This window comes from Coturnix japonica, chromosome 14 (genome assembly GCF_054131305.1).
Source record: "Coturnix japonica strain WE chromosome 14, WE-NBRP24, whole genome shotgun sequence".
Taxonomy (NCBI): domain Eukaryota; kingdom Metazoa; phylum Chordata; class Aves; order Galliformes; family Phasianidae; genus Coturnix; species Coturnix japonica.
This window is the reverse complement of record NC_140676.1, coordinates 18,268,554-18,279,456: the sequence shown is the minus strand read 5'-3', so window position 1 is coordinate 18,279,456 and position 10,903 is coordinate 18,268,554. Positions and strand designations below refer to the sequence as shown.

At 50.3% G+C, this 10,903-nt stretch overlaps 2 protein-coding genes across 11 annotated transcripts in view; one reads left to right on the top strand and one right to left on the bottom strand.

Moving 5' to 3' along the window:
* Positions 1-1,624: 1,624 nt before the first annotated feature.
* LOC116653901 (uncharacterized) lies at positions 1,625-10,818 on the bottom strand. The gene is made up of 4 exons (XM_085514915.1): positions 10,713-10,818; positions 9,789-10,637; positions 1,979-2,052; positions 1,625-1,810 (listed from the first exon to the last, which is right to left on the bottom strand). The coding sequence occupies exons 1-3, from the start codon at positions 10,816-10,818 to the stop codon at positions 1,988-1,990; spliced, it is 1,020 nt and encodes a 339-aa protein (XP_085371041.1). The 3' UTR covers positions 1,625-1,810; positions 1,979-1,987.
* ZNF592 (zinc finger protein 592) overlaps positions 10,076-10,903 on the top strand; it is a 31,959-nt gene continuing 31,131 nt past the window's right edge. For 6 of the 10 annotated variants that reach the window (XR_014934480.1, XR_014934479.1, XM_085516045.1 and 3 more), the window contains exon 1: positions 10,083-10,213. The gene's annotated coding sequence lies outside the window, so the exon portion shown is untranslated. Of the gene's footprint in view, positions 10,214-10,903 lie in introns of all 10 variants that reach the window. The other 4 variants (XR_014934481.1, XM_085516046.1, XM_085516043.1 and 1 more) reach the window with 1 other exon arrangement.

Sequence of the window (10,903 nt, the reverse complement as noted above, 5' to 3'; positions counted from 1 at the left end):
AGAAGACTGTTCAGTAATGAAGCCAGGAGAGTGGGTTTAAGTAAAAAGAGTGAGTGAGGTCATCCAATATGAAGGCAATAAGCGTAAGATTGCTCAGATTAGAAGAGTCAAGCTGTGCTTTGTCAAGCTCCCTTTCTCCTGACTGCCTGGATAGATCTTTGGGAAGCAAAGATAGGAGTAGGAGTGGTGGTGTGGTGAAGCTGGCAGGCTCAGACTTTGTTAACGCCAAGAAAATGACTGATAGCCACTTCATATGGTTGCAGAGTTCTCTCTTCTATCAAAGATTATTTCAGTGACTGCTTTGCTGCTGTTACTAATCACTTGAAATTGGGCCAATGACATCATGTAACACTGAGGAGAACATATCGCCAAACAAATGAGACTCCTTGAAATGCTTGAAGTTGCTTCTTATCTTCGCAATTTGGATAACCTTTTGCATAATAATCAACAACTTCAAATGTCTTGGTCATATCACCTCCTAAAAGAAATGGAAGGCACTCTTTGAAATTACAGGCCAGACTGCGTATATGTGAGAAGCACTGATGTGGTGTCACATAGTGATGATGAGCAAATGTCTCTTTGATAAAGCTGTCTTCACCAAGTTGGATTTTCTTGCCACGCTGTCAAGAATGGTTGATGAGACAGACGTGTTATTAAGTGGTAGAAATAAACAGATGGAAAAAGCAAGTGAGAGATTTCAGCAGTGACTTTCCAGAATGTTTCAGCAAAGAATGACCTAATTTCCATTCTTTAATGGAAATAAAAAACATGAGGTACTTACGCAAGTAGTTGTAGATCTCATACGTGAGTATACCTGGCACCCACTGCAGTGACTTTGCTGGAAGACTGATACTCAGCAAAGTGGGTCCTGCCAGGTAGAGCTACAAGTCCCATCAATCCCAACCTGACAATGACCATGAGACTGAGCAGTAGATAGACATGGAGAAGGTGTTCTGGCCCAGACTTGCTGCTCCTCTGGGTTTTATGCCACGCTAGTGGGGTACCAATGAATGTTGACATGCGTGCTGGCTGCCTTGTTTTCCACTGGGTGTCACCACCTAATTTTGAGCCTCCTGCCTCTTTTCTTGCTCATCTACATGTATCCACAGCATCTTGTCTCCATTTTGTCTCACTCCTTCCCACCATGGAGGACACTGAAGTTGGGCTGGCGCCCATCAGCCCTCCAAGGGGAGGACAGATGACCACAGGCAGGCTGAAGGCATTTCCTCCCTTTGGACTGCAATGGTTGGAGCATTGTCTCCTGCAGAGATGTGGCACTGGAACAGCACTCAGTAGTAGCATGGTGAGCATGGAGGAGCCTGCCTTTGCAGAGAAGAGCAGCTGTGGTCTGACCTGGACATCACACTGCTGGAAAAGCAGAGAGCAGTTTCTGCCACATCACCACATCTGTCTCCTGCCTGCCTGTCACATCCTTTCTGTTGCTTAATATCAAGTATAAAATATTAAATCAGATAAATACCTTTGGCCTTTCTGGATGATAAGAAAATACATTGTTCTCCCTCCTATAATGCTGTTGTTTTCACTGGAAATGCTAATGGGATTGTGTAAAGGTTATTTCTGCCTTCTTTCCAGTTCAGAGATGTGGGAAAATGCTCACGATGCCCTTTGTTTATGTCTTTTTAATGGCAGCTTTTATCTCCAGGAATCTGAGGTGTCTCCATCTTTCCAGTGCTCACCTGCAGGGTCCCTGGGCTCCTTTTGGGGGAAACTTCCTGGAGAAGATAAATGGATCTGCGCTGCCATAGGCAGCTCTGCTGGAGGAGAGCTGATGTGGCAGAGACCTGGGGGTCTGGTAACAGAGAAGAGCAGAGCATCAAGATAAATGACCATAATTTCTAGCTCCAGAAATATCAGGAAATGATGGGTTTTCACTGGAGACTCTCCAACCCATACTCCTGCATGGGCTGATAGATGCATTTCTGTGCGCTGGTACTGCTGTGAGGGCTGGATCACTAACCTTCCAACATCAGGCTTTGAGCTTTGAGCAGGAAGTTGGCATGGGGACTTCCAGAGGGTCCTGCATCCTAAATCCTGTAAGGAATCAACAGGAATTGCCTCAGAAATCAGTTTGGCTGCCATCTCCTGCCATTGTATGCTCTTCCTCTGGAAGCTCATTTTTAATGAGGGGAAGATAAAACCAAAAATGTGGCCAAAGCAGGGACACCCTTCCCTGCCCACACCAGCAAAGGCTTCACATCATTCTGTGTCTTTTGCACCATTGGAGGCAGGGGACAGACACTGTGCTGATACCCCAAGGGCTGCTGGAGCAGTTGGATGAGAATTCATATCTTTTCCTAAAGAATTATCTTACAGCTCCCATGGTACAGCTGGTAGGGGGGAGAATGATACTTTGGGAGCAAAGGTTCTTAGTTTGTTAACAGACTAATTTGAGGGGAATATGAGGTGGTTCCTGGAGAGCAGAGGGACACATCAGAACAGCCAGGACTGCATCTTTCAGAGTTAGAGGATGGAGAGAATTGAATGCTACGTGTTGGATGCTGTGGCATTCAGCAGAGGGCCTGAGCAGATATATGAGTGCATCCCTGGGGTTCAGCAGAGAAACGAGTTGTAAATCCTGCTGCTAAAAGCTGTAATTATCTCTTTCAAAGTTATTTTGCAGGTGTCCTTGGAGGATTGTGCCTGAGAGGTCAAAGGCAACCAAGAGCAATTGTGCTGGGAAGACTGTGGATGGGGATTTCTGCTGCACATTGGTTATGCAGATCTACACAGCAGCTTTGGTTTCCTCACCTTGTTTCAGTGGGAGCATTCAAATCCTCCCATGCTGGAGAATGTCACAGTGTGGGAGGCACACAGAGAAGTCTGATCACAGCATGACGTGGTAATTGTGGCCATAGCTGCAGAGATGGATGAACTGGGCTCACAGGCTCTGCTCTGGTTTGGGTGACTGCTTTGGTGACATTTGGGGACTTCAGGGGACAGGTTTTTTTCCAACACCTGTGGCATCTGCATAATGTATTTCTGGTAAGGACCCAGCTGAAGGTGGCACAGGACAAGCAGATGTGGTTCAAGAGAGGAGTTTGTACTTCCCTCAGCACTATCAGCCTGCCTACTGAAATTCATGCTAAATTGATAATATCATTCATCACTCTGTTCCCCAGAGTCTCTCTGCCGTTGAGTTACTCTCATCCTTTCACTTTCTATACATCTTTCATAAAAGTCTCATTGGTAATTGCATTAATTCAAGAAAACCTGAAATTTAATTTCTAACACAGCTTTTTTTGCTATCATCTTTAGACTCCATGATCCTTGCTGGTCCCTTCCAACTCAGGGTATTCTATGATTCTATGATTTCCCTGTCCACTGCTGACATAGCATAACCTCTAGATTCCCTCCCAAGTCTGCTAAGACCCATAGAGTTCTCAGGGGTTCCAATGCAGTCACCCATCACACCAGCACAGCTGGTCAGACTACCTTGATTCTGGCCTCACCTTAAGCCATGGAGACACTATGGACCCAACCTGGTAAGTGAAATCCCAAATAGAAGCAACGCAGTCTATGTAGCCATAGACTGAGTACTATGGTCCAGGAGCAACCCCACCCTAAGTTCAAACTGCAGTAAATTTTGGATGCCCATGCGCCATCAGCTCATGGCCTTCTGTGACACAGCATCAGTGGACAAAGGGGGGGCAACTGATGTCATCTACCTGAACTTGTGCAAGGCCTTTGACATGATCCTTCATCATATCCTTATATCTAAGCTGCAGAGAGATGGATTTGAAGGTCAGAATATTTGGTTTATCCACCAAATATTAGCTGGAAGATCATAACCAGAAGGTTGTGGTCAATGGTTCTATACACAGCTGGGGGTCAGTAATGAGTGGTTTCGCAGTCATCTGTCTTGGACCTGTGCTCTTCATCATCTTTATCAGTGATATAGATGGTGGGATTGAGTGCACCCTCAGTAGTTTGCTGATGACACCAAGCTGGGTGGAACAGCTGGCACAATGAAATGAAGGGAGACCATCCAGAGTGACGTGAACAGTCTCAAAAAGTGGGTATATGAAAATCTAATGAGGTTCAACAAGGCCAAGTGAGGGTGCTGCACTTGGGTTGGGGCAATCCCAGGTATGAGCACAGACAGGAGAAGAACTCCTTGAAAGCAGAACTGCAGAGATGGACTTGGTGATTCTGGAGGACACTGCAGAGAAACACAGAAAAAAAGGTGAGAAAAAGACCACTGTCCGCTCCAGACCATTTTTTGCTGTGCTTTGCCTTTAGGCCATAGGGTATTGCTGGTAAGTTTGGGGTTTTGTGGGTAGCAGTGATGGTAGAAGTGTTGTTAGCAACAACATGCTCAGAAAGAACTCTGTGCAGTTTGGGAGGGGTTGTCACAGGGAAATGGGATTTGACAATGGGAAGGGCATTCACCCTCCATTCCTCCAGCTCAGTTTGTCAACTGTGACCCTGTGACAGCTTTCTTTAATCCAGCAATGAAATAAGGCTGCTTATTCGTTCTTGGCTCCTGTCCACAATTCTCTTGCAGGAAACACTTCTGCTTCCAAGTAGTCTGCAGTAAGAGTGTGCAGCACATCTTTCTGCTGCACTGCCATGAGTCAACGTGAGTTCAACCTTTGGAAAATCTTATTTTGAAGGCCAGAGGCATTTGTTTTTCCTCTCCTTAAATGTCTTTCAGTGACCCAACACAGCACTGCAGCCCATCACTGAGCACCCTGATGGCCCGGTGAGCGCCTAACAGGATAAAAGAGAACACAAAATACTTTGATGTCCATAGTAATGGGGTCAAAGGAGGTCTGCTGGAGACAGCTTCATCTTCGGATGACTTTTGACTGTGTTAGTACAGTGCTTTGTTATTATCACAGGCCCTAATATTAAGGTGTAAATGATAATAATAATTCTTCATGGCGAATTCTACGATTGTTTGGTTTTGGTTTTCTTTTTGTTGTTGTTGGTTTGGGACCTTTGACACTGTCCCCTATAACATGGAGAAGCTGGCTGCCCATGGTCTGGATGGGTGTACACTCCACTGGGTACTGCCCAAAGAGTTGTGGTCAATGGAATTGAATCCAGTTGGCAGCCAGTCATGAGCGGCATCCCCCAGGGCTCAGTGCTGGGGCCGCTTCTGTTTAACATCTTTATTGATGGTCTTGATGAGGGGATTTAGTGCACCCTCAGTAAGATTGCAGACAACACCAAGTTGGGAGGGAGTGTTGATCTGCCAGAGGGAAGAAGGGCACTACAGAGGGACCTGGATAGACTGGATTGATGGGCCAAGGTTAACGGTATGAGTTTCAATAGGGCCAAGTGTTGGGTCCTGCATTTTGGTCACAATAATCCCAGGCAACCCTACAGGCTTGGAGAGGTGTGGCTGGAAAGCTGCCTGATAGAAAGGGACCTCGGTGTGCTGATGGACAGTGGGCTGAATATGAGCCAGCAGTGTGCACAGGTGGCCAAGAAGGCCAATGGCATCCTGGCTTGTTTCAGGAGTGGTGTGGTGAGCAGGACTAGGGAAGTCATCCTGCCCCTGTACTCGGCATTGGTGAGGCCTCACCTCGAGAACTGTGTTCAGTTTTGGGCACCTCAGTACAAAAAGGACATGGAGGTACTGGAGCAGGTCCAGAGAAGGGCAATGAGGCCTGTGAGGGGCTTGGAGAATCAGCCCTATGAGGAGAGGCTGAGGGAGCTGGGGCTGTTTAGTCTGGGGAAAAGGAGGCTGAGGGGAGACCTTATCGCTCTCTTCCAGTACCTGAAAGTTGCTTACAGTGAGAGTGGGACTGGTCTCTTCTCACTGGTGACAGAACGAGGGGAAATGGCCTCAAGTTGCACCAAGGTCAGTTTAGGTTGGACATTAGGAAACAGAAAGGGTTGTTAAGCACTGGAATGGGCTCCCCAGGGAGGTGGTTGAGTCACTGTCTCTGGATGTTTAAGATGTGTTTAAGAGCTGTTTGGATGTGGTGCTCAGAGATATGATGTAGCAGTGGGTTGTTAGAGTTAGGGCACTATGGTTAGGCTGCAGTTGGACTTGATGATCTTTGAGGTGTTTTCCAACCTGAGTAATTCTATGATTCTAAAACAAAAACAGCAAATAATCAGCCTCCTGCTTCTGTATGAGATTTGCACTTTAGCATGTTAAGCATGATGCCAGAAGTAGTAGGTTCACCTCAGCACTATGGGACAAGGGGCAGATAATTCAGGAGGAGCACAAGGATGTTGCTGGAGTATGCAGAGGGAAAATTAAAAAGGCAAAAGCTCAGCAAGGACTTCATCTGGCCACCGTCATAGATAATGTTTTTACAAATATATTAACAGCAATAGAGGGCCAAGGAAATCTCCATCCTCTGTAGGACATGGTGAGGGGTATTATCACTGAAGATGAGAAAAAGACAGAGGTTCCCAATGCCCTCTTCTATCTTTAACAGTCAGAATAGTTACCCTCAGGAAACCCAGCCCCCTGAACTGGGAGGCTGCAATAGGGAGCAGAACAACCCCCACACAATTCAGGAGGAAACAGCAACTTGCTGCTCCCATCTGGGCTGCCACAGGTCCATGGGGCCAGATGGGACCCACCCAAGGGTGCAGAGGGAGCTTTTGGAAACATTCATTTTTGCCCACATATTTTTACCCACACAACAGTATATGGGACTACATGAAAGCCAGTGAGGGAAGTACTGAAGTTTAATTTCTTCCCCAAAGAGGTTTATGATGTCTGGATCAGACCTCTCCAGGTCACAGTGTGATTGCATATGGCGGCTTTGGACAAAGGGATAAGAGCAGACCACATCCCCAGGGTATCCCTAGGAAACATGGAGAAACTATGATGGCCCCTGGATGCCTCAACCAGAACTGCAAGCACAGGAAACGTTTCAGCAGCATGAACACCTTGAGAAGCTCCTCTTACCCCAGCTGCCTGCTTCCAGTCATGGTGAAACCTGGAGCATGGATGTGATCCTACCTGGAGCCAAGTCAAGTAGAAAGGGGTCATCCTGAACCTGCTTCAGCAATCAGGGTACTGCTGTCAGCATGGAAGACTGTGCAAAGGACCTTGCTTGTACAGGTTTTGGAGCATGCCTGTGCTGCACTGGATTCTGCAGATCTTGGGGTGAAGAAAACTGGTTCTCTGGAAGTCATTTCTCCACTTCCCATTGCACAGTAAAATGGATTTGCTGTTGCTCGAGTGAAAGCTGGTTGGGGAATGCTGCCATTCCAGCAATAGATCTCCACATCTCCAGCCCCAGCAAACAGGAATCAGAAGAACAGCAGGGCACAGAATAATTATTCCCTAACCCTAAAATTGAAGGATTTTACCAAATTAGGGTTCTCACTGCAATCCCCAACCTCCCTGGGATACAGAGCTGTGTTCTGTTCAATCTGATGCAAGGATGGTTGTGGGCATCCGGAAGGATGCAAGGATGGAAACGTTGCAAGAGCAGAATTTTCCGTGTCTGTTGTTGTTGGATCAGTGGTTATACAGGTGGATCTTTGCTGAAGAGTCACATTGGCTCATTGACTTATGTGCCAATAAGCCAAAGGGGGAACAATCTGTTTGGAGCAATGCAGAGGGCATGCCCTTGGAGGCAGGGAACAGCCAGAGAGGTGCAAGTGGTTTTAAATGTATACAGATGGCATCTGTGTAATTAAGTACTCGGATTTAAGTTACACCCTTTTTGTGTGTGTGTGTGTGTAGATAACGCCGACGGCTACACTGTTATCTTAGAAGAATGTTTGTGTCTGGGGATTCATTCTCATCCTGCCAATAATAAACCTTCCCCGGAGTTTCTGAAACATTAATTACAGTTTTGTAACATGCAAGTTTTGCAACCAGTTCAAGGTGATTCTCTGTAACAACCAAGCTCTGACAGAAACAAATTAATTGCTGATGTGAGAACTGACAGTTGCCTGGGCATGAGCACTCAGGGCTTTCTTACATTTGTTATGCATAAATAACATGGGTCTCACCATACTTGCCAGCTCGCCTGCCTGCATACGCACACTGACACAACTAGCACCTGGGAAGAACCCATTTCCCCCAGCTAAAAAGCAAGCTCCAACAGCCCCACACAGGAGGAAGAGTTGAAAGCAAGGATCTCAGGCACAGCTGCACAATGCTTGCAAGTATTTAATAAACTAGGTTGGAAGACTGCTTGATTCATGAGTCAACATCCTCCAAATGCTAAAAACCCCATCCCAAATCTTCCTCCTCATCCTGCACTCTCCAACCGGCTCGCACTGCTGTGGGAAGGATCATTCCCTGGGGCATGAGATTGCCCATGTCCAGCAGCTCCCATCCAGGGAGCACCTCACCCAGCTGCTGCCCCACAGGCACTGCTTCCTGCAGCATCTGTTGAGCCTTTTTGCATCTCTACTGACTTGTGAAGGGGAATTACCTCCCAGCCAGGCACTCAAAGGCTGCCGTTCCTCCTTGGCCATTTGAGATGAAGCTAAATTCCCATTGGCATTATATTTCTTAATTAGCACAATCATTCAAATTACAGTGGCTTTCCTGCAAGCCACAACGTGTTCGGGACTGTGGCAGGTCTTCATAACCACATGAAAAATGTCAGCTATCCGAGCAGTTACAGCCTGCAGCTCACAAACAGCTTTGCACAGAGGCGTGCTACAAATACAGGTACAGCTTGTGATTTTGGAATTGTTTCTTCTGTACAACTTCCCTTGTCCTTTCCTTCCTCTTGGACCATCATGTCCTGAGCTCCAGTTCATGCTCAATACCTCTGGTCCTGGTGCTGCTACAGCTGACAGGAGCGTGGCTCTGTCTTCCCTGCACCTCCCTCTATGGACATGGATGAGATCCCCTTCCAGGCTGAAGGCACAGTCCCTCCTCACAGCAATCAGGCTCCAGTTCTTCCATCAATCCCCAATCCTACAGAGAACCAGGGGAATAAATCTAACACCTTACTTACATTTGTGAGAAGAAAGCTTGAAGATGGGAAGTCCATATCCTGTAATATAACAGTCATAAATAAAATTATATTAATGGTGCTGTGGGATATGATAGTTGGAAGAGAATTAAGAACTAATGAGCAGTGGGCCTTCTGAGCATACAGTTTTTTTGCACAAAAAAGTTAAAGAGATGCAAGGCAAGAAGTGGAGATAGGGATGCTCGTAGCTGGGTCATGGTGTAGTGCTGCCAGATGTGTTGTCAGAACCACCCAGTCCTTCTTGCAGTGCTGCTCTCAAGGAGTTCTCCTATCTGTACTCATAACCTGGGATTGCCCCAACCCAAGTGCAGCACCCTCACTTGGCCTTGTTGGACCTCATTGCGTTCACCTGATCCCACTCTGTGAGCCCACGCAGGTCCCTCTGGTTGGCATCCCTCCCTTCTGTTGTACCAGCTCAGCACTCAGCTCAGTGCCATCAGCAGCCTGGTGACGGTGCACTCAATGCCACCATCTGTGTTGCCAGTTATGATAATGAACATCACCAGTCCCAACACAGACCCCTGGGGGACACCACTCATCACCAGCCTCCACCTGGACACGGAGCTGCTGAGCACAGCCCTACAGCTGCAGCCATCCCACCTTCATAGCATAGAATCATAGAACGGCCTGGGTTGCAAAGGCCCACAGTGACCATCCAGCTCCAACCCCCTGCTGTGTGCAGGGTCACCAACCAGCAGCCCAGGCTGCCCAGAGCCACATCCAGCCTGGCCTTGAATGCCTGCAGGGATGGGTGGGGCATCCACAGCCTCCTTGGGCAACCTGTTCCAGTGCGTCACCACCCTCTGGGTGAAAAAAATCTAATTCACTGAATAAGGAATTATAAGAGTCCACCTTTCCAATCCACCTTTCTCCAGTGTACAGATACAAGCCGCTGCCTTGCAGGTCCCGTCCGCCCCGGGATCCGCCGCGCCTCGGTGCCTGAGGTGACGCAGCGCGGGAGCAGCGCCCGCGGGCCGGCAGAGCGCGCAGAGCGGCGGGCAGACACTTTGTCAGGCCCGGCCCGCTCGGGCTTCGGGAACCCCCGTCGCTCCCCGCGGACCCGTCGCGCTCGGCCCGCCCCGTTCCCCCCGCCGGGCCCGTACGGGGGTAGCGGCAGCGGCGGCGGCTCCCGGCGCTGAGGGGAGAGAGGCGGCGCCGCCGAGCCCCGTCCCCGCCTCCCGCCCCGCCCGCCGCCGCCATGTTGCGGCCGTTGGTGCCCGGTGCGGGGTGAGGCCTGCGTGGGGCCGCGGCGGGCCCCGCCGAGAAGCGCTGCGTGGGTGAGTGCCGCCCGGCCGCGCCCCGGCCCGCCTCCCGCTGCTCGCCTTCCGCCTTCCCCGCGGGCGCCACGGTCTCGCGCTGCCGCCCCGCAGTCAGGGCGGGCGGCCCCGCCGCCGGCAGCAGCCCGAGCCCCGTGTTCCGCCCGGCGCCCCGCCGGCACTTTCGGGCCGCGCCGCCGGTTCGTCGGGGCGGCCTCGACGGGGAACGGCCCCCGGCGAGCGAACTTCGGCGGGGCCTCCCACGTGCGGCCGCGGGGCCGGGGCCGAGCTGACAGCGCGGGGGCGGCGGGTCGGGGCCGCGCCTTTGTGTTGGGTGGGCCCGCGCGTGGGGCGGCTGTCAGCGGGCGGGCGGCGGAGCGGGGCTGGGCGCGGGCCTTCGTGTAGCGCCACGCGTGACCCCGCAGCGCCGCGTTCCTCCGCAGGGCTGAGAAAAGTTAAGCGCCTCTGCGAGCGCTGTGCTGCGCGGGTGGGAGCCCGGCTGGAGGCCCCGCGGCTGGACGCGCTCCTTCTGACAGCCCGAGCCCGGCCACGCTCCCCTTTTGCCAGCTGGCGCTCTGCGTCCGGCCTGCTCCATCCCCAGCGCTCCCAACACCCCTCCAGGACATCCCCGCCTTCCCTCGGCCCGGGGAGCCCTCAGTAGGGCTCTTCCGTTGCACCTAACTGTTTTCTTGCAGCTCTATAAATATTTAT

What these genes read in the sequence shown, in the direction of transcription:
- LOC116653901 (XM_085514915.1), bottom strand. Translation starts at nt 10,818, where the DNA reads ATGTCCTGGAGGGGTGTTGGGAGCGCTGGGGATGGAGCAGGCCGGACG. An exon ending in CGGGCTGTCAGAAGGAGCGC is followed by an intron (nt 10,638 to 10,712) that starts GTCCAGCCGCGG and finishes AACTTTTCTCAG; the next exon opens with CCCTGCGGAGGAACGCGGCG. An exon ending in GAGAAAGGTGGATTGGAAAG is followed by an intron (nt 2,053 to 9,788) that starts GTGGACTCTTAT and finishes GATTCCTTACAG; the next exon opens with GATTTAGGATGCAGGACCCT.